Source organism: Rhinichthys klamathensis, unplaced genomic scaffold (assembly GCF_029890125.1).
Source record: "Rhinichthys klamathensis goyatoka isolate OS25496 unplaced genomic scaffold, OSU_Roscu_1.1 h1tg000003l_1, whole genome shotgun sequence".
Lineage (NCBI taxonomy): Eukaryota > Metazoa > Chordata > Actinopteri > Cypriniformes > Leuciscidae > Rhinichthys > Rhinichthys klamathensis.
In genome coordinates this window covers 5,229,076-5,253,683 of record NW_026606556.1, presented here as the reverse complement: position 1 = coordinate 5,253,683, position 24,608 = coordinate 5,229,076, and the positions used below count along the sequence as shown (strand labels likewise).

The 24,608-nt window shown below is 38.3% G+C and overlaps 1 protein-coding gene across 2 annotated transcripts in view; it reads right to left on the bottom strand.

The window, feature by feature from the left end:
* The window catches only part of ppp2r5d (protein phosphatase 2, regulatory subunit B', delta), a 57,605-nt gene that overhangs the window by 17,605 nt on the left and 15,392 nt on the right, over positions 1–24,608 (bottom strand). For both annotated transcript variants that reach the window (XM_056249982.1, XM_056249976.1), the window contains exons 4-6: positions 11,539–11,738; positions 3,570–3,680; positions 1,259–1,351 (exon numbers count right to left, since the gene is read on the bottom strand). In XM_056249982.1, the coding sequence (XP_056105957.1) occupies positions 1,259–1,351; positions 3,570–3,680; positions 11,539–11,738 (404 nt within the window). The remainder of the gene's footprint in view (positions 1–1,258; positions 1,352–3,569; positions 3,681–11,538; positions 11,739–24,608) is intronic.

Below are 24,608 nucleotides of genomic sequence, written 5' to 3'. Positions count from 1 at the left end.
TGCCTTCGGGGGTCAGAGGGTGAAAAAAAAAAACGACATTTTGTCTAATTGTTAACGTTAGTCCATGTTAGTTTTTAATGAATCTATTATTATAAAAAATATTTCCAAAGCCTATAAATTAGCATTTGTAAAAATGTAAACCAAGATTTAAAAAGGCTTTAAATGTATAGTTAGTTCATCATGCAAACTATTTTGTAGGAATGGATACACAACCTTAAAGTGTTCCTGGTACATTAAACATCCTCCATTGTGAGACTAAAAATACCATGAACTTTCCCAACTAAACCTTAACTAACGTTTCCTCATGGAATAGCTACTCGACTGATTGTCCTTGTGATTCTGAAAGAAAACGCGCCGGCTGTCTACTTGTGCTATATTAACGATTACGAATGCAACTTTAATGCGCATCTGATTGATGGATAAACCACGCGCTCTTATTTCAGTGTAATTAATGTTGTAGTTATTTCATCAGCTCAGTTTAACGACATTAAGTTACATTTCATTCATCATTCATGATTAATTGGAAGCGTGTGCATTTTAGACACCTATTATACGTTTTCTCTTTCCATGTAATAAATGCGCACCCTTGAATAAGTGGGGTTTTACTTTAACTGCTCAGGACGGGTATGACCCATTTCCGTAAAACTTCAGTAGCCTATCTTATCTTAAAGAAAATAACGGTGACGTTTCCACGCAACGAACGCGTTGTTTCATAGCAGTGACCGCGCAATGACAGCTTTATCGATGGCTTGCTTTCTCGATAGAGAGCTGTCATCTGCTCATGTGAACACCTGTCCTGAGGAGAGCTCAAACACGGACTGCTCAAAAATCTGTAGATGAGAGCTATATGGGACCGAGCGCGAGCGAAATCCAGTGAAAGATGGTAAGAGTGCAGCGAGTATGTGAGAGCTGTGAGGACGCGAAATGACGCCGCACAACGCCTCATTAATTCGCGCATGTAGTCATTTAATGTTTATATGTTTTAAAGCACTGAATCGATATAGAATCGCAAATTATTCGATTCTTAGCATTTTAAATCGAATATTGACCGAAATAAACGATTCACGATTCGAAATACATGTTTCAAGATCGATGCATATGCATCGTCAGGATTTGTAATCGATGCATCGAGAAAACGAATGAATCGTTACACCCCTAATATATATGTATGTATGTATAGAGTGTTTATATTCCTCTGATTGTGTGCTGATGAGGACAAACCATGATGCAGATATAGATCAGAAGAAAAGACACTCACCGACATTACAAACTTTTGGTCGATGTATTTTTTGGCAACATTGGGCTGGAAGTCAGGTGACTCTAGGAATCTCAAGAAGAATTCATAAACCAGCTGAAGAAGGGAGAAAGAGGGGGAGAGAATAAGAGATATAATAAAGATTAATATATGATGAATGCATCTGTCAGGTTCTCTTTGCCACCAAAACAATAAATGCTGTCAGTTCTTGCAAAAATTGATTTTTTAATCATTTGAGACAGACACCAAAATGCACTACATACGCAGCAACTCTGCGACCCACACAAATAGTGCTCTGCACTTGAGTTTGACTTTAGCATAGTGATAAATCTTACAACTTCATACTTCAACTTATAACACTAATATAAAGTCAATTTTAATTTGACTAAACTATTTTTATCCACACTATTTTGTACTGAATGATATTTTTATATTCCACATCCTCTTGCTTCGTCTATCTTGGATATGCATTGCACTGCTATGAATCTCATATTTTTCCGAGCTCAAAGGACACATGTGATGCTCTCTTTGCACATGAAAGGCCAACCACCAAACTTTAACATACACTATAGGGCTGCACGATTAATCGTGCTTTAATCGTGATGATGATATCTGCTTCTCTCGATATCTTGCATTGGTAAGGAGCCTCCACTATCTTTCCTGCTTCAGGTTGCCAGATGTCAAGAGCATAAATCACCCAAACTGAGCTTTTATCTTAAAAGGACACGGTTTCTGTCCAATGTTCTACTTAATCTTCTCTTCCTGGCAACCATGCGCACACGCTTTCTCTGGGCTGCAAAAGAGCGCTGATGATCTGACAACACCGACAAACATATACGTGTAAGTTTAGCGATGTCCTTGTCCACTGTGAAATTCTGCTAGAGTGAAAGTGTCATACAGCCAATCTGTGTTCACGAGGCCGGGTGTGTGATTTACAGCTACTAAATCTGCGAGTGAACCTTCTCTCTGTCAAACTGTAATAAATCCAAACATGAATCTCGACCATATTGTTTGCGATCATGTTTGATAAATAAATGTATTAATGCAACCTAAGTAGAAAGTAAAAATTTAACATTTGTAATTATTGGAATTAAGATTAGGAGCCATCGTTTTTTGTATTGATTTCCCGTTTTAATGAAGCTGTCATAGTTGGTTAAATTAAAGGGATAGTCCACTTTGAAATTAATTTTTGGTATGTTTTAGCTTACCTCAAGGGGATCCAAGATGTCGGTGTCTTTGTTTCCGCAGTAGTTTCAATTTTGATATTTTTAGGTCAAACCGTTCTTGTCTGTCAGTCATATAATGCAGGTCTATGGTCACCACCTCAAAGAGCATGCACAGAGAAGTCCAAATTAAACATGATTTAATGACTCGTAAATGTAAGTACACATTGATGGCCTAAGACACGAAACGAGCGGTTTGTGTGAGAAAACGAACAGTATTTATATCGTTTTTACCTCTTGTAAACACAGCCACGTCCAAGTGATCTGAGGGCGCGGGCGCTTCGGTCTGCGCAAGTGCCGGAAGTGATCTCTCGCGCGTGTACGTCACTCATTGTTTACACAGAACAGAGATTGTAGGTAAGACGGCTAATTAAAATGGTACTAATTTGCGCTTATCCGGGATGTTTAAACCGTCGTAAAAATAAATAAATAAATAAATAAATAAATAAATAAATTGTATGAGTGACGTACACGCGCGAGAGATCACTTCAAGCGCTTGCGCAGACCGAAGCGCCCGCGCCCTCAGATCACTTGGTCGTGGCTGTGTTTACAAGAGGTCAAAACGATATAAATACTGTTCGTTTTCTCACACAAACCGCTCGTTTCGTGTCTTAGGCCATCAATGTGTACTTACATTTACGAGTCATTAAATCATGTTTAATTTGGACTTCTCTGTGCATGCTCTTTGAGGTGGTGATGACCATAGACCTGCATTATATGACTGACAGACAAGAACGGTTTGACCTAAAAATATTAAAATTGAAACTACTGCGGAAACAAAGACACCTACATCTTGGATGCCCTTGAGGTAAGCTAAAACATACCAAAAATTTATTTCAAAGTGAACTATCCCTTTAAGTCCATGTGCCATCTACAGGCCTATTAGGTGAAGTGAAATGGCCTTTATTACTTTACACCTTTATTACTTTACACCTCGTACACCACTAATACACTTAAGATTTTTATAAATATGACAGGGCTTTTAGAGCCGAATTTAGAACGCTGATATTGCAAACTTAATGACACAAGGTACTTGTGGGGTCTACTGGGTAGACAACTAGTGTTATGATAATATGAAGGTCCACACACACCTGCAGGTGGGGCCAAGCGGCCTCCAGAGTGGGTTCATCCTCTTCAGGGTCAAACTCTGCTCCCGTAGGATTGGAAGAGGGCGGAAGAGTCCTGAACAAGTTTACAGAAAACTGAAAAAAAGAAACACATTATCTGTCATTACAGTACTATAATAAACCACAATACCTTTCTGTTGCAATACTTTTTTTGTTAAAGTATCACGGCACCAAGTAGTATTATTATTATTATTATTGTGTGGATTCGTCGTTATTGCAGGGGCTTTTCTGTTTTATTATTATTTACAGGTTACAAAATATTATTATTATTATTGCTGCACTGGAATATTGTTATACAAATTATGTTCTTGAATTTGTTTTAAATTTCTTCACACAGAAAACTGACTTGTAAAGCCAAAACTTACATTTTGAAGTTTAATTTATAATTGTGTTTTCAATAAGCATTATCAATGTCCACCAAACTCATCATGGAAGGCACTCGTGCTGTTGCTTTTGCTATTGCTTTCCACATGCACCATTATTAATTGTTGGCTTATGTAGAGATGTGTCAGATGGACGTTTTTGGCCGACAAATGTCAGTTTTCGCTTGATAGGACGCTGTTAATTGAAAAGTTCTCCTTTGAATTCCTGGTGCGTTTCATTTTAATGCGTTCTGTCTTGCATTCTGTGTGAGCGTCACCAAAAATAAAAACACGCCAATGCTGAATCTGAGCCACGAGCTCAAAATAAAAAAATATAGTTACATTTACTTATGCTAATTAATAATCAGAATAATAAATTCTTTCAGGAAGTAATATATAGTTTGTATAACTTTAGCCAAACAATTGGAAAGCAATTTGGTGCATTAATATAGAATATATGGTGACAGGTGTGTACTGGCATTTTACAGTGGCTTTGAACATTACCTGTCCAATCAGAGTTTAGAGTCAGAAAAAGAGTCAGAACTATCCTTTTAATATGAATGCATTTGGTATTTTTTTAATATACCCCTCTTGAAACCGTCTGTAAACTTCACCATTATGTTTGCACTAAAAATTCAGCTCTAAAAACCTAAAAAACTACAAAAAATTAAATGTCATCCTTCTTTAGCTCTAATTATGAATCAAAGGCATTAAATATGCATGACCTCAAATATCAACTCGCTCTGAAGTGACAAGTGGTAAGATGCTGCTTATCACTTGTGTCCCAAAATAGCTGAGAGGAAGGACAGGAGTGTTACTACTGCAGAGGGGTGGCACGGCTTTCTGTCAAAATGACGCAATGTTTCGACCACAGCCTCAAAATAGAGTCGACTCAGACCTCCAGACAGGAGAGGGAGGGCGAGACATTCTCATTGACACCTCGAGCTGAGACGGGAGAGCGGGACATGAGAGTCTAATGAGTACAAGAGAGGATGAGGGACGTGAGAGGACAATGTGCATCTGAAAGCTAAGAGGTTTTAGTTATTTGGTTGCGATTGTCTTACAATAGAGCCACAAGATTTATGATTAGAAATGGGACTTGCTGATATAAATGTTCACAATATACACCAGATAATTTTTTTTATATCACAATGACTTAAATGCACTTTTATTTGGCTTTCATAAAGGCTGTGATAGTAGTTTTTCCATGCATGTTCATGTATGTAGATATTGCTGTGTATTAATATGTATCTTTGCATTTAGTTAAAACTGTGGAAAACAATTATATATATATATATATATATATATATATATATATATATATATATATATATATATATATATATACACACTCACCGGCCACTTTATTAGGTACCCCATGCTAGTAACGGGTTGGACCCCCTTTTGCCTTCAGAACTGCCTCAATTCTTCGTGGCATAGATTCAACAAGGTGCTGGAAGCATTCCTCAGGGAGTTTGGTCCATATTGACATGATGGCATCACACAGTTGCCGCAGATTTGTCGGCTGCACATCCATGATGCGAATCTCCCGTTTCACCACATCCCAAAGATGCTCTATTGGGTTGAGATCTGGTGACTGTGGAGGCCATTTTAGTACAGTGAACTCATTGTCATGTTCAAGAAACCAATTTGAAATGATTAGAGCTTTGTGACATGGTGGAAGTAGCCATCAGAGGATGGGTACATGGTGGCCATAAAGGGATGGACATGGTCAGAAACAATGCTCAGGTAGGCCGTGGCATTTAAACGATGCCCAATTGGCACTAAGGGGCCTAAAGTGTGCCAGGAAAACATCCCCCACACCATTACACCACCACCACCAGCCTGCACAGTGGTAACAAGGCATGATGGTTCCATGTTCTCATTCTGTTTACGCCAAATTCTGACTCTAACATCTGAATGTCTCAACAGAAATCGAGACTCATCAGACCAGGCAACATTTTTCCAGTCTTCAACTGTTCAATTTTGGTGAGCTCTTGCAAATTGTAGCCTCTTTTTCCTATTTGTAGTGGAGATGAGTGGTACCCGGTGGAGTCTTCTGCTGTTGTAGCCCATCCGCCTCAAGGTTGTGCGTGTTGTGGCTTCACAAATGCTTTGCTGCATACCTCGGTTGTAACGAGTGGTTATTTCAGTCACTGTTGCCCTTCTATCAGCTCGAACCAGTCTGGCCATTCTCCTCTGACCTCTGGCATCAACAAGGCATTTCCGCCCACAGAACTGCCGCTCACTGGATGTTTTTTCTTTTTCGGACCATTCTCTGTAAACCCTAGAGATGGTTGTGCGTGAAAATCCCAGTAGATTAGCAGTTTCTGAAATACTCAGACCAGCCCTTCTGGCACCAACAATCATGCCACGTTCAAAGTCACTCAAATCAACTTTCTTCCCCATACTGATGCTCGGTTTGAACTGCAGGAGATTGTCTTGACCATGTCTACATGCCTAAATGCACTGAGTTGCCGCCATGTGATTGGCTGCTTAGAAATTAAGTGTTAACGAGCAGTTGGACAGGTGTACCTAATAAAGTGGCCGGTGAGTGTATATATTATATATAAAAACAAAAATCACCTTTTAAACCATTTTCTTTTATTTTAGACTCAGAGCAAATACATGATATTAAATTGATGAAAAATAAAGTTGTGTATTGCAGAGCCTTATTTAGGACACAGATGATCTCTTTTCCGAATTATGAATGGCTGAAAGGAAACGCAGGTGTCTGGGTCTTGATTTATGACGGGTAATTACCCACAATTCCCTGGTGTACATTTACACTTGAGCAGATTTTATCCTTGGCCTGGCTAGTAATCACCCATGCACTGGTCAGGCAAAAGCCATTTCTGTCAATTGGTGACATGATAGGCAGAGGTGTGCAGTTTCAAGCATGTTTTGTCCTATTATCTTCTGATGAGAATTAGGGGTGGGCAATATATCGAGATATTTAAAATATATTAAGATATTTTTTAAACACGATATGGATTTTGACATAGATATATTGTTTATATTTAATTCTGATTTCGCACTTTGGACTACATGAACTGCCTACCTCTTTGCACTCCAATAAAAAAAGACTGTGGTATTTGGCATATTTGTTTTTGCAGTAGTTTTTGTTGGGTTATTTTTCCTGTAAAGATATCGAGATATATTTTTTGCTCCATATCGCCCAGCCCTAATGAGATTTAGCTAATAAACATATATGCGGGTAAGTAGAGCCCGACCGATATGGATTTTTGGGGGCTGATGCCAATGCCGATATTAGGGAGTAAAAAAAAGCCTGATGTCGATATATCTGCCGATATTATTTATGTGTATATTATAATACAGTAGCAATAATATTTATGTGTATATTATAGTACAGAACCAGTCAAAAGTTTGGACGGACTTTCCCATTCGTGTGTACAAACTTTTGAATGGTACTGTATATAGAATACAGTACACACAAACAGAATATATATATATATATATATATATATATATATATATATATATAAACACATTTTTTGCAATGATCACTCAGATGTGGTGATCAACCACTTGTGTGACAAAGATGTGTAATGGAGGCAGGGTGAATGACAGAATGAGAATGATATATTTGAGCTGTACCAAACTAGTTTGCATTGCATTTTATATTCTAAATTATATTATAAATACTGTTGCATAATCTTCACTAATGTCTTTATCTTTTTATTTAGTCACGTTATATAAAAAATAACTTATCAATATCAATATCAAGTGTAACTGGCAAAACCTTATCATCTTCTATTATTAGTCTTAATTCCTCTAGTCTCCACCAGTGGAGGAAGAACTATAATCCCATAATGAAAACATGTTTAATTACATATGTACAGTACTTTCAGTCAGTCAGCAAAATGTACTAAATATGAAACTACTCAATATGCAAAATGGCCATATATAAAGTGTTATAATTATATAAATCATTGGAATATTGCTTGATGTTGTAACGTAGCGTTATAGGCAGAATGGGCTTTAACACCGTGTCTAAGCATTTGTACTTCGCGTCAGTACGTCATAAATAGAATGAGGCATCAGTTTACTGTCGGAGATTTGTCGCTCACGCTCTCCAGTGTAGACATCATCACTGATTATAATGGGTTCAACTGTCTTTTGGCGCATCGCGCCGCTCGCGTCCGCTGTCTTGTTCAGGCAGCAGCAGACAAGCAGTCAAGCGGTGTCTTAAATGTATGTTGCTAACTAGTTACCAGTGCGGTGGTGGCATGAGTCTGGTGAATGTCCTCGTTTTTTACTCTCACAACGAGCTTATCATACTCGTTTGCTACATTAGCTAGCTAGCCATGTTTCATACCTTGTCAGTGGAGTGGAAGCTAATGTGTGCGCATCTTACACCGTGTCTGAAGAGACCTCTGAAGTGAAAGGGTGGTGTCACTACTACAGTGACCTGGGTCGCCAGTAGCAAACAATGGAGCGCGCTCTGCTGGACAAACTCATGATTACACAATTTACAAGCATTTTATCCGCGATGTATGTTCTGTAAAAAAAAAGTTCGGCGATATATCTGCGAATATATCTGTTAAAATCTCTAGTAAGAAGGAAAGAAATACTAAGAAAAAAGTAGTGGAAGCTAATGTTTAACATATGTGTGTATATAGACCAACAACTTTACAAAATAAATGTGTATGCGGTACAAGAACAAAATGAGGCAAAATGACTTGACACATTTAGGTGTCAAATGAAGATTTATGAAATGTTTTTTAGATTATAGGTTTAATACACAATACCTCTAAATCCCCCATGCCACTTGTCACTGAAGGGTGAGTCACCGATACAGTGCAGCTGAGGCATCACCTTAGTGTGTTTCCAATTCTGAGGGATCTCAGAATGGTAGGAGAGGATTAATGTTGCCATGGAAACTGAATTAGAGGGGCAATTTTCCATTTAAAAAAAAAAACTACATTTGATTTTTGAAATGCAGCACTTTATTTAGCTTCAATTTCGACCATTCAAGAGAGGTAGGGTGGTGTGAACTAAGCCACACATTGCTTATATGCACGGGGACCATGTATAAAAGGTAATGGGGATATAGCTGTGCGACATGCTTGATATTAAAGGCCCCTATGTAGTCAATAATTTGATCCCTTCAAACTCAACTTTGATCACCAAAATGACATTTATAAATAACTATACGAGTCATTGAGTCTGTAAAAAAAAGTCAACAAACTGAAACAATAAAACCAGATTTTTTTGGGTTCGTCTGTTATAGGACAACTTAGTTTGAATGAACGAGCAGACACTGATTAGCTACTTGTTCTACGTTTATTTAAAATGAACAGCAAGACAACTAGAAGTGAATGTGCTTTCCATTAAATAAATCACACACAGTAAACAAAACCTTAACAAAAAAAACTTTGCAATTTAGACGCGCATACTGGGTGCCGGTGCGGTGAGACGTACATGCTCGGGCAGATTCGGCTTGAAGTCGTTCATCCTCGGATGCGGCGTCGCGTGCGCTGTTACAAAAAAAAGCCGTGCACACAGCCAAGCGAAATGGGGTCTTGCCGGTAATCTTGCATTTTTGCCACGCGCATCTTCGCGCTCGTGCGGACGCGTCGAGTATAAACAAGGCTTTACTCTGTCTCAGCACACGCTCTGATCGGTAAAGGGGCACAGACCTCTCCCGAATCATCTCCAGCAGTAGCAGCCTCCGAAGCACCACTAACTCCTCCTCCGTTTCCCTCGAAAGCTGATATTAGTATTTAAAAAAATGTATGATAAAAAAATGTATGATAAAAAATGTTCGTAAAAAATATTTTAATAACACGGTTTTGGCGGTTATAGAGTTCTAATGACCGTGTTCAACTATAATCGTTGGTCTCACGGTTATATAAATACCGTCACACCGGGTAGTTCTAGGAACTAGCCACCAGGGTGGTTCCCCGAGAACTAACGGTTCCCCTAGGAACGTTTTCAACTACTCGACTTTATTCTAACGACTTTATTCAACTACTCTGTAAGGCCGTGATATTTCACGTAGTGATATTGCGCAAAGCTTCTAGGTTGCACGTCACACGCAGGCTCACTATTGGCCGACGCTGGTCATGTGTGTGATGCGTGACGTACAACCTAGAAGCTTTGCGTAGTTTCACTACGTGAAATATCACGGCCTTACAGAGTAGTTGAATAAAGTCGTTCTTTTTGTTTGTTTTTTGCGCACAAAAAGTATTCTCGTCGCTTGATGAACTTAAGGTTGAGCCACTGTAGTTACTCGGACTATTTTAACGATGTCTTTCATAACTTTTGGGCCGGCCAGTTTCGATCCCTTAAGAAGCCTATGGAGGAGTGATCCAGCTCTCAGATTTCATTAAAAATATCTTAATTTGTGTTCCGAAGATGAACGAAAGTCTTACGGGGTTGGAACAACATTAGGGTGAGTAATTACTGACAGAATTTTCATTTTTGGGTGAACTAACCCTTTAATGTACTTTCCCCTTAAAACATATTACCGCGTGTGTAGTCACGTAACTCCGCCCCGTCCAGTCTGCGACATTGAAGCAACATGAGCCCCTTTCACACAGCGCGTTGATCCCGGGAAATTGCCAGAACAAACACCTTCTGTGTGAACGCAAACACGACCCGGGATTGATGCCAGGTTGGGGACATAGTAACATTGCCGTGTTCAGTCCCGGAATGCGCGCTGTGTGAACAAAAGCCTTAATCAATCAATGCCGTGTCGTAATGATGGCGCTTTGCCGGGATCGTTCCCCAGCGTGAAACGGTACGTAATGCGCTAGTTTATGATCGAATCAGAAAAAAAAAAGCACAAGCGTGGTTTCTCGAGAGAGAGAAATCGCAGCTCATAAGCATGTCACGTGTCTTTGCGGGTTGTGTGTGAACGCACTCTCTGATTCCGGAAAATCACTGGCAGTGTGAATGAACCAAAGTCAAACGAACCCGGGTCAAATCCCGGTTCACTTTATCCGTGTGTTTTCCAGAATCTCTTTGTGAAAGGGAACTCAAACACCGAGTCAACTCAGCTACTGGAGCCGCTTGTACCAAAGAAACACGCAAAAAAAAGAGAGAGAGACTGACAAACGCCCAGCAACAAGAAACTTTCTTTTTACATTAAAACTTAATGACTTTTTTATAAGACGTTTTTATTTCAAGCATTGTATGCTTTGTTTGATTCAATTGTTTGAAATATTTAATAAATAAGCATTAAAAGCTATCTGTGTGTTTACTTATTTTAGAATCACAAAGATAGGATTATGCACTCTTTCATTAGAAAAAATAACCGTGAACATATTTACAGTATAAGCCTTGCCAGTGACATATGACAAAGAAAAAAAAAACTAAAATAATCGTAATCGAGGTAACTTGTTTGATTAATCGCGATTATGATTTTAGCCAAAATCGTCCAGCCCTACCTATCGTCTTAATTTATCGTGATTATAATACTGACCAAAGTAACAGTGATAGAATTCATTTTATGATATGATTTTTGCCATAATCAAGCATAACCGCATCCCCTAAATGGGATTCATTGATGTATGTCTGCTTAGGGGATATTTGTGCCCTCTCACCATGATGACAGCTTCGGGGTAGATGGACTCTGTGACCACCTCACGGTTGTGTGTGATGTACTCCACCATTTCATTAAGGCCGGCTCTCTTCACCTCCTTGTACTTGAGATCACTTAGTGGATCAGTCACAAAGTCAAAAAGCACACAGCACTGCCGCAGTTTCTGGACAAACAGTTCTTCTCGATCCAAGGGTGGGGCATCTGGAATAGAAGACACAATAAACAAAACAGGCTGAGTGACACCTGTCCGTCAGAATTGTCAATCAAACCAACCTGCAAACCTCGCAGGGAAGATTTCCAATACCTCTTACTGTGCTGTTTCACACCAGCACACCATTTAAGCCGAGTTCATATTTAGGAGGCTCTCTGGTCCACCAGAGTCTCATTTACACCCTCCTCTCACCTTGCCCATGAACCTCGTGTCTGTCCAAGTGCTGTGAACTGTGTGTCCCTGCATGAGCTTGTAGAAAGTAACACTGTTCTGCCAAGGCAGCACACTGCTGCAATTATAAGACCATAATGGCTGAACTGGAATCAGATGGCCAAGTACTAGGGATGGGTAATATAATATATAATAATATATTTTAAAATGTAATTTATTCCTGTGATCAAAGCTGTATTTTCAGCCTCATTACGCCAGTCTTCAGTGTCACATGATCCTTCAGAAATTCTGATATGCTGATTTGGTTCCTTAAGAAACATTTCTTCTTATTATTATTATTGTTGAAAACTATTGTGCTGCTTAATATTATTGTAGATTTTTCAGGATGTCTTGGTGAATAGAAAGTTCATTAATAGAATAATTCAAAAGGACAGCATTTATTTGAAACAGAACTTCTTTGTAACAATGGAAAAGTCTTTACTGCCACTTTTGATAAATATCTGTCCTTGCATATAAAACGTTGATTCAGTGATTAAATTGCATCATAAAGTCCCCATGTGGCTTTTTTCACATATTAAAATGTTTTAGAAAAAATATATGCAAGTATATATGGAAATATCTAAATATATGTTATTACTATGTATTGTTATTTTTGTACATAAATAGTTCCATTTTCTTGTGTTCATTTAATGGAAAATACTGTGAAAAACATGCCTTGATTCACAATCAGTTTTAAATATTCGCAACAAATGGCTATTGTTTTTTTTTTCTCTCTCAACGATCAATTTCAGAATATAAATATAGGCTATAAAAGGGATACATACACTCACCTAAAGGATTATTAGGAACACCATACTAATACTGTGTTTGACTGCCTTAATTCTACGTGGCATTGATTCAACAAGGTGCTGAAAGCATTCTTTAGAAATGTTGGCCCATATTGATAGGATAGCATCTTGCAGTTGATGGAGATTTGTGGGATGCACACCCAGGGCACGAAGCTCCCGTTCCACCACATCCCAAAGATGCTCTATTGGGTTGAGATCTGGTGACTGTGGGGGCCATTTTAGTACAGTGAACTCATTGTCATGTTCAAGAAACCAATTTGAAATGATTCGAGCTTTGTGACATGGTGCATTATCCTGCTGGAAGTAGCCATCAGAGGATGGGTACATGGTGGCCATAAAGGGATGTACATGGTCAGAAACAATGCTCAGGTAGGCCGTGGCATTTAAACGATGCCCAATTGGCACTAAGGGGCCTAAAGTGTGCCAAGAAAACATCCCGCACACCATTACACCACCACCACCAGCCTGCACAGTGGTAACAAGGCATGATGGATCCACGTTCTCATTCTGTTTACGCCAAATTCGAACTATCTGAATGTCTCAACAGAAATCGAGACTCATCAGACCAGGCAACATTTTTCCAGTCTTCAACTGTCCAATTTTGGTGAGCTCTTGCAAATTGTAGCCTCTTTTTCCTATTTGTAGTGGAGATGAGTGGTACCCGGTGGGGTCTTCTGCTGTTGTAGCCCATCCGCCTCAAGGTTGTGCGTGTTGTGGCTTCACAAATGCTTTGCTGCATACCTCGGTTGTAACGAGTGGTTATTTCAGTCAAAGTTGCTCTTTTATCAGCTTGAATCAGTCGGCCCATTCTCCTCTGACCTCTAGCATCAACAAGGCATTTTTGCCCACAGGACTGCCGCATACTGGATGTTTTTCCCTTTTCACACCATTCTTTGTAAACCCTACAAATGTTTGTGCGTGAAAATCCCAGTAACTGAGCAGATTGTGAAATACTCAGACCGGCCCCACGCTCAAAATTGCTTAAATCACTTTTCTTTCCCATTCTGACATTCAGTTTGGAGTTCAGGAGATTGTCTTGACCAGGACCACCCCCCTAAATGCATTTAAGCAACTGCCATGCGATTGGTTAATTAGATAATTGCATTAATGAGAAATTGAACAGGTGTTCCTAATAATCCTTTAGGTGAGTGTATAAAGAGATAGTATAATAAATAATTTTACATTCTCTTATATCAAGTACCACAAGCATGTTTCACTATTAGCGCAAGGAAAAACAAAACAAATATTCAGTCAGCAAATGTTATGTAACTCGAACAAGCATCAGGCTAATTTGTCATTTTAAAATCACACAGAAGAGGTATTACATCTGACAGTGTTTTTTGCTAAACAGACCCTGTCCATCGAGGGGGACGGCACGGTAACGAGGAGAGGATGGGGGATTGATCCATTTTTGAGCAGCGTAGGGGACGGAATAAAAACGCAGGACTAAAATCTGGGGCAGGGATGACAGCTTCAATGAATCTATATTAAACGGGATCCACAGAGAGCTGCACTGCAGCAGCTCTACCAGAACATTATAACATCCCGTTTCACATGTCACCACCAAACACAAACGGCACAATGCCTGAAATGTAATTGCAGAAGAGATCTCAAACAAACAGCTATTATCGTGAGATTTGCATGATTTTTGATGGTGTCCTGCATCTCGATTGTGTGCATGTACGAAATTTGTGTGCCGTATCTTTAACCCTGCTGAATTCTTTCAACAATGCTTTATGCTGGCGGAGGATAGCAGGATTTCCAGAATAGCTGCAGGCCATGAACCTCATCATCCTGTACCAGGCCAGCAGTCTGAAGTGGGAGTGTGTGATTCGGAGATCTTATGCAATGCCAGAGGAGAAGCTCTGAGAGTGATGAGAGGAGGAATGGAGGAAGAGGATGGCCTGTTGCCAGCAGGTTTTCTGCTGATGAATGCACAGGATGGCTTACATATTGATCTAATCAAATCAAATTTGCACTAGTCTAGTATGCATATAAAAGCATGAAACTAAATAATCAGAGCCAGAAGACAATGATGAATGCTGGGGGTGCACCCATTATGAAACATGAGGCAGATACTGATGGCTCATCATTTATTTGACCACTCTTATGTATTAGGGGTTGGCAATATACCGGCTGAAACTACAGAGGAGGGCAATAAAACTGATTTCAATGATATAGTGGTATAAATTTCTCAAATGTGTAATGCATTAAATGTATTTTCGTTAATGCTTAAAAATGTGTACATTGCTATATATATGGTTATGGACCAAAAATAAGAATATTGTGTTTTGACATATTACTCCATAGAGTCTAGGGTGAGATTTTTTTTAAATACATTTTAAAGACATTTTACACTTTTATTCAGCAACGATGCATTCAATTGATAAAAAGTGACAGTAAAGACTTGTACATTGTTACAAAAAGATTTCTATCAATTTCTTGTTACAAAAAGATTTCTATTTCTAGATTTTTATTCCAAATAAATGCTGTTCTTTACTGAAATTTTTTATTATTATTTTGACTGTAATAATATTTCACAATATTACTTTTGTACTGTATTTTTGATGCAATGAATGCAGCCTTGGTGAGCAGAAGAGACTCATTAAAGAAGCATTACAAAAACCTCAAACCCCAAATTTCTGAACCGTAGAGAAATGTCCATTAGCAGCACCAAAACTGCTCCAGTACTATTAGGACCTGATATGACTCTCTTTAGGATTGTGTTTAGCTTAAGTGATGCAAATCAGTAATAATTAAGCATCTCTGAGCCATTAAGATAATTGCAAGCTAAACTGTTATTACTATCATCATCACAGGGAACGTACAGTACTGTATCTCTGGTGAGCGTTTGAATTGGATGCGTCACAGACGAGCGCTGCGATGAGTGACACCTGTGAGACTGAGTGTGCCATTTGTACTGGTGCACGACTGCCGGCACTCGTTACTCAAGTATTCTCAGATTTGTCTAGTCACTATTGCGTTTGTCAAATTGAATATGCAAAATTACTGTAATGATGCTTGAAGAATCAAAAAATCATACTTTTTATATTTTATTTATCAAAACCACCCGGCATAAACATGTATTACAGTACGTTCCCTCTGAATTGAAAATTTTCATTTACATTGCCTCAGATATGAGGTCATTATACCCCAGTATTTTATTTCTATTGGCCAGTCAGAACACACATACTAAAGTAAGGCTCTTATGCAGAACCTTTACACTAAATCTAGCAATAAGCCAAAGATTTGCACCCCTACGCTCATGCTGAAAACTCACTATTAACTTGTTGCTTATAAGCATGCATGTTACTAGGATATTATTAGTACTTATAAAGCACATATTAATGCTTTATTCTGCATGAACATATTCGACATCCCAATACCTAAACTTAACAACTACCTTCCTAATTATTAATAAGCAGTAATTAGGAGTTTATTGAGGAACAAGTCATAGTTAATAGTGTTAATTTGACCCAAAACTAAAGTGTGACCTAACTATCTCCCTTGATAATTCAAGGGAGATAGTTAGGTCACAACTTAATAGCCTAAAGCATGATGGGCCAGTCTGCGATCACAGGTTTAAGACAAATATTAAGACAAATAAATATTATTATTTGTCGATAATGACGGGTGGGCAACAGTTATAAAGGTTGAATAGATGGTAAAAAACAGAGCAAGAAAACATGAGAACGGCATAAAAAGGACTGCAACAAGATAGGATGATGTGGCTCAGTATTTTTGGACTAAATGTATTTATACTTTTTATACTAATTTAAAAATTATCTGTACTTATAAAAAAAAAAAAAAAAACATCCTGCCCAAAGTTGCTCGACAAACAACGTTCATATTCAAGGCTATGTAAACAAATATAGTGAATGTCACCATCTAGGCTGTGCTATATGTGCAAAAAAGGGTTAAAATAACATTACATTATATTGTAACAACATTACAATCTAACAACAAAAATAATGTGTTTTAAAGGAAAAATTTGAATCACTAAATTAAAAATAAAAACAAAAACAAAAGCACAGATTAAAATGTAAACTGGTAAGAGGAACACATTTACTCATTTGAGCTTCGTAATTATATTAGCCTACATTTGATTAGCCAATAGTCACTTTACTTTGTTTGCTATCCCAAAAACATACTTGTAGGTTTAAAATTCTACAAATGACATTTAATGTCCAACAACAAATATTTTGGCAAAATGTAGCTATATTTTAGTCAGATTTATGGCGCTCCAACTCTATAGCAGTTTGTCTGTTTGGCACGCATGTGCGCAGTGGCGCTCATTCACTGAAGTCTGTGGAGTTTAGCGGAAACTGGCTTGCATAAGGCTCATCCACTCCTGACAGCAAAATGGAGATATTTGCACGACTTTCTAACATTTACGGATGGAGAATCTACCTGTTAAACGCAAGTTATGCAGTGAGGAAAACACCACCTCTCAAATGCATTAAAGCGTATCTGACGGGGCAAGCCGCGCTAAACTATACACGCTAACTATATCGTACAAGTTATTTTGAAGCCCTTAATATAAAGCATGTCTCAATAGGAAGAATTTAATTATGCACTTTCCACACAGCAACTCATCCTGTGTACTAATATCAAACTACCGTATATCGATATAAACGGTATTCCCTCATCCTTTACCGTTTATAAAAACATATATAGATTTACTGTGCAAAGTCGCTATACCGCCCAGCCGTACTACAAGACACTGCCACTGCCCACACAGAGCTGCCACTTTAGCAGCACACTGTCAAATGTCTCACATTTGACAGTGTCACACATCTCACATTTGTTGAGACCTATTCGATTATCTCAATCTCAAAGTTGTCACAACTCCTGCAAATCAAACCGGTATGTGACAGACACTGGAGCTGCAGAACCCGCAGGGAAGCATTTATCTCTCTCTCTCTCTCGGTCTCTTATGCACATACATACAATAAAAATGACACAGAACAGAGCTGCAGCTTGCCATTTAGTCCGCAGTAATTATTGCATAATGAGCCGTGCCGTTCCTCGAGTCCTGCAGATGGAAAACAGGGCTGAGCACTGGAAGAAAAGCCCTTATGAATAACTAGACCTCTGGCAGGAACATAAGTTGCCTATTGCTAGAATCACAATTGCACTTTTTTTCAGGCTGGGAAAAAAACACACATTGATTTCTGTAAATAATATTTGCTGTGTAAGACATTTAAGAAAAAACTTATTATAATGGCTTTATGTGAACAAAGTTTTCACTTAAACTTACGTTCATTTAAATTTAAAGTTATAATATACGGGGTTTTTTTTTACTATTCTGTAAGCGTTAAAGGGGTCATATAATGGTACATGCACTTTTACAAGTTGATTGTACTGAAATGTGTGTTGGCAGTGCCTGTACACAACCATCATAAAATGATAAAAATCCATCCAGTGTTTTTGTTTTAATCTCCTTGTATGTTTTCCCCTGCCTCAAATCAAGCCGTTCGACCGTGTGACGTCACACGGTCGGACGCCCCTCCCACGATTGTTGATTGACAGGAGCGTTTCAACACAGACCCGCCCTCGCTCGTGAGAGCTGTCAATCATAGTCTGCGCGGACCGGCGCGGTCATTGTTGATATGCTGGAGCACTGTCTATGAGCAGAATGGCGTCTAAGCGATTGTGGTGTTCTGTTCTTGGGTGTAATAACGAACACAGCTGTCATTTTAATGTTCCTAAATCCGAACCGCTGAAGACGCAGTGGCTGAGTTTGTTTTCGAAGGGAATATTCCCCACGAGCAACGTCAATGCTTTCATGTTTGCGCGAATCATTTCACACACCAGACTGCTTATAAACGAGGATCAGTATAAAACTGGTTTTGCTAAGAAGCTGCTCCTGAAAAAAGGATCGGTACCAGATATTCGTGTTCCTGCTGAACCTCTAGAACAACTGAAGTGAGTGTAACGTTTTATTAAACTTTATATTAATATATTAATCTTTGCAAATCGCTAGCTGCACGCTTCACAATGAATGTCTAAGGTTTACACTCAGGGTACATTACGGCATGTTTTCTATGTATGACGTTCTCAATATAATTCATAATCCCACGTTTATACTGAACAACGCGTTATGGTCATTGTGTTATTGTGTTACAAACGGTGTACGCACAGAACAGAGAGGCGGAGTCAGCAAAGCTCATGATCATTTAAAGTCATATACACTGAAACGGCGTGCTGAAAACAGAGCTGTTTTCTTACAATACTAATGAGAATTTTTAATTAAAGTATATTACAAACTTTTAATTTAGACCCTAAAGAATCATATTAGCTTGTACAAAAATGGCATTATATGACCCCTTTAATAAACGATGAATAAAAACAATATAATATTGGCTGTTTATGACTTGCTTCAATTATATTGTCAAGTCGAATGGCTATAATTACTTATTTTTAACCCGGAAATTGGAAAATAATATCGATCCAGCACTTAGAAATAGATAAATAATAAAATGACTAGAGATTGATCAATTGATCGGTTTTGCTGATTAATCGGCAATAATCCATACCAATAGTTTTAAGTTTTTCCAGGTTGAGTCCATTGTTGAAGATGCTGAGAAGTGTCTGCTGTGAGAGCGGCCCATATAGAGGCCTTGTGGTGTTTGTTTTGACAAGTGAGAGCGGGACACTTCAGATGTGGATTCAAAACAGACAAAGAAACAGTATGTATACACTACATGTTTTCATTTCATTATAAAGTAATTCATTTGTTGACTAGATGCTGCATTAGTAGAGAAAGAACATCATGTTTGCTATCAAGGCTGAGAGGACTCTAACCCTAACAATTAAAACAGTGTGAAAAGAATATATGCCGACCCAAATGTTTAATTTCATGATTGATACCATCTGTTTGCATTAGTTTATATCCAGCTGGGCATTTTTATGCATTCATTTTGTAAAATTGCATATTTAAAGCTAGTGACGTGAGAAAGCAAATTGATATATTAATGCAGCCGACAGAAACAAATCAGAAATGCATCCAATTTCAGTTCTTGTTTTATCTTCACTGTACATAGAGTATGCATGTATAGACTAGGGCTGTCCCTTTTGTGAAAAAATCCTGTTCGATTTTTGAGACATAAGTGTTCATTGAATCGATTGTAAAATAGATTTTCCATGTCTAAAGACGTTTCCATTCTCAACACCAAATATAGGCAAATCCACGGACACCTAACAGGGCAGGCATTAGGACGAACGTAAAGAGGGCGCTTGAGACCTATGCTTGAGACGCGCAAGTCAGCAATATTTCTGATGATTTATTGGTGTGAAGTTTCGTGCACAATGACAAACAGGAGCGCAACATTCAGAGATTGAAATTAACACCATCCAACCCGCCAAATAAGGGTAAAAAATTTACTTTGGCGGGTAACGCTGTCAAATCACTAGCCAATTTGGCATGTTTCTATATTTACTCACTTTGCTGGGGAAGTTCGTGTAAGACAAATCTGTGCGGATTTAGCGCAAATATGCAACTCGTGAGTCCTCGTGATATATTAAATACAGCGTATTGCGCAGAATCTGCGCATTTCTGGCTTACTTGAACACACACGTCACTAAGCAACAAATAACGGCGCGCTTGTTCACATGCATTGAAGTAATAGCGAATATTAAAAAGCATTTGGTTAACAGAAAAGACATTGTTATTTTCCAACATCCTACATGTTCTGTGTACTGTATCTGTCCACCTAAAACAAATTTTTGTTAAAGAAATTTTTTTTTCGTTAAAATCGATTCCCTATTTTCGTTTTCGAAACTTGTGTTGGTTGGTCCGATCGATTGTGGAATCGATTTTCGAACGTAAAGTGACAGCCCTAGTATAGACATTTAAAGATGGCCATCTTTAAGCATGACAGGACTATGAAATGGTAATACTTTAATAAGAGTCCATCTGTAACATTAAAGGTTAATAAATGCTGTATAATTATTGTTCATTATTCAATACATTTTTAAATTTGAGAGTTTATGTTACCATTAGTTAATGCACTATGAACTAACATAAATGATCAAGGTATAATTAATATGTTAATACTTAATATTAACATTTATATATTTAATTAATTTAATAATAAGTACAGTACACTTTCATGGTTCAGCACTTTTTTATTTTTGTAATAATGATCAACACTCGTTTTCTCTGAGTATTTTGTTTGTTTTCATTCAGAATCCAAGTTAAAAACTATCGGTCGGGTAATCAGTTATCGGCCAATGCCAGTCCAGACCAACCTAGTTTTTGATATCGGTAAAAATCCACTTTTGGTCGACCTCTTACAGGAACTGTAGTCTTAAAAAAGAGGAAACAAACAGTTCATGTAATCCGAGAGTTTTTTTTTTGTTCTTCTAAAATGTGTAATGATTGTTGCCCAACACTTATAAATAACAGCAATTAACAGACTTCATATCGTGTCTTTTTTTTGTATTATAGTGTCTTTTTTTTGTATTTATAAATACCTCATCACATGGCCAAAACATTTATTTTAACAAACACATTAGTGTAACGGCACAAGAAATCTACATGTCTTTAGCCAACATGAAACAGATGAACTAGGTCAATAAGTACAAACAATATTCAAAAATAGCAACAAACGTCTCCGGAGGCCTCTCCATAGCAAGATTATAATGTGACTATTGTGGGCCAATCCACAGAAAACACCCAGCGCTTTTGAAGAGCACATGCAATCACCTCGAGGCTCCTAAACAGATGACAAGAAAGAGGGTTTTAAAGCATTGTGCATGGTTCTTAGGGCAAGCGGATTAAAATAGTCTATTAAAATGATAAGTGGTCACAAAGTTGTGTGCTGTGATGATCATACGCCCTAACAAAACCTAGAGACGATATTAATGCTAACATTTGACCTCTTGTCCCACACAACCAAGGCAATCTATGTCCTGACACATGCTCTATAGCTGCACCTACACATGCACGGGACAGACATCAAGCCCTGAAACACTCAAACAAGATAGTGAGCTGCGTTCAGTGTTTAGGGTCATACGAGACTGTTTTCATATAGCCCAGGCTAATCATCCAAATTACAGCCCAATGACCTGCATGTGCCGGACCACCAAACAGGACTGACTGAACGGCCTTTAGTCAGGGCATAAGGTCAGGAGGTAAAGCTCCTATTTCACGTATGATACTGCAGGGCTCGAGCAGAGCATGAAAGACGCTCGGGACAGATGACGGGACTGTCACTGTCCTGATCGGGCCAGTGTTGCATCGCCACGAAAGTTTATCAATTACACGTTTTTAAAGCAACACTAAGTAAGATTTTTTTACCTTAAAATAATGTTTCCAAACTGGTTTCCGGTGGTTCATTAAGTCGTAACAGGGTGAAAGACACTTATGCCTCCGCTTTGCGTTCCTATATCTGCTATAACCACGCTATGTAAGATTGCCAGATCGGGTCGCGTTTCTGTAGTTCTAATGAGACATAAGAAAACTACAAATTTGACTTGCTTTACGTCAAGCGTTACAATAGTCATTATTTAGTTTTTCTTCGTTTCTGATGTCGCAATACATCATGCTTTCATGAAATCATGCAACATACTCTACCTTGTCTGTGGACATCGTTCATTCCAAAGCCGGTGCTGGATAAACAGCGAGCGTGTGTGCGACAGTCGGCTGCGCTAGGCTAAATTATCTACGACAGCGGTAATGGACAATTCCACTTCCAACCTGTAGGGCGACCGCAGAGGAAAAGTTACTTGGTGTTGCTTTAAGCCTTGCCAATTGAAATGTTCTAGTGCAAGAAGATGCGAAAGAGAATATGGTAACGCTCAATTCGGTACTCGTGTGCATTAGGGCTGTCACTTTTGAGAAAAATCTAATTCGATAGGATATCAAATATCAAGCAATGTATTTTAATATTTTGGAATATTTCGTATATATAATTTTTTCAAGGTTTTTATGTTTCCTGTGTGCCTTTTTATCCATCTTTCGCGAAGAATGGAGTGTTTTGATAGTATTTTGGGTGCTGGGTCATATCGCTATACACCATACAACTATACAATTTGCAGAAAGAGAAAGCTGAAAATCATCAGAAGAGCGAAAACAAAAGGAATGATTAGATGGAGATGAATCTCATGTTTAGCAGCATGCGGTAAAGAACATTATTCTGTTTATGATATCATACAGCTAGACCTATAATAACGACAAGACATTTCCAAGCAATAGCCTATTGACATCATATCCGGCCACACTGGGTTTTAAAACTTGACAGAGGGCCGGCCCAGTAGCAGCAAACACATTTACGTTGTGGCAATGTCTGCGCGACATTCAACAACTGAGAGACAACGTTCTGACAATTAATTTATGCTATAAACAGGGGCGATTCTACGATTTTCGTTTTAGGTGGGCTCGGCCCCCAATGAGGGTATGATTTAAAAAAAAGTAACACTTTAGTTTAGGGTCTAATGCTCACCATTAACTAGTTTCATTAACATGCATATGACGGGGTTTTATAATCCCTGAGGTCCTGAATGTTAGGTAGGCTAGTTAGGGGGTTTGGAAAGTTTCCCCCAAGAAAATTTTGATTTCCACATATCTACATATGTGCATTTTAAGATGTTTTGAAGGCCAAAAAAATTGGATAACCAGTGGGCAGCTGATTATGTTTCTCTCCTTAGCAGCATCACACTATTTTCTCTGTTTTTATCTTCCCCTCCTAAAGCTGAGCTTTGACTGATATAGGCTTTTCATTTTTGTCTGTCAGTGAAGAAAGTAAACATATGGGTCAACTGATAGGTTGATTTTTAGCCTATGAATCATTTTCTCAGACTCGTTCATTTACTGAAAGCGACTCGGAAAGCTAGGTAAATAACTTTATTAAATTCATTCACGATATAGGCTACACATTCATGATTGATGAATAAGCCTAATACAGGGCTTTATAATCAAATAGGTCCTAAATTTGAGGTTGTTAGGGGGTTCAAATTTTTTATTTCTCTGATATGTGCATTTCAAGACGTTTGAAGGGCAAAAAAAGGATAAGAAATAGCTTTAAAACCATGTTAGCGGGCAGTAGATTATTTGTCAATACCTGCACTCTCATCTCCATCACCCTTTCTTTTTCTCTCAGTCTCCTCATCTTGCCCTGTCTCTTCCCCTCCTAAAGCGGAGCTTTTTTAATTTACTGAAGGCTACAAACTTTATATTTATTCTCAATATGTACACATTTATTGTTAATCTTGTGCCTAACATGATGAAAACAGCTTTGTTAATGTGTCGTGTCTTTGTCCCTCACAATGACAGTAAACTAATTATTAGGCTACATTACATGAGTCACGTTACATAGGCGGCGGGCTATTTTCAGTTCAAATTGGTTTATTAGACAAAAGTTTATTAGTTTGCCTGATTATTTTTGTGATTCGTTTAACATTTATGATCTAAAAAACGGTCAAATATGACATGTTTAGTTTAGCTACTTACAGCTTATCGCACACTTGACCGTAAACTGAAGCTTGTCGAGTCGCTCTGTTAAAATTCGCGCTCAGCAGCGTCTGTGAACATTAAACCCGCCTACTTTCATTTGATTGGTCATCTCAAATATTCTGACATTGACGAGCAGTGACAGACCAATGAGGCTCAGATGAACACACACACACCCTGTCCTCGGTTTCTGACGTGCTCGGCGCCACTGCGGATTGAAGATAAAGAACGCGATGAATCTGATTATAACAAGACTGAAGCAAACATGAATTTGTGTAGCCTAGACTTAATAACAAATTTATATATATAACGCAAAGTATTGCAGGAATCTTTAAGACAATTTTTAAAATACTCGACCGGCCGGATTAAACAGCCTAACGGGCCGT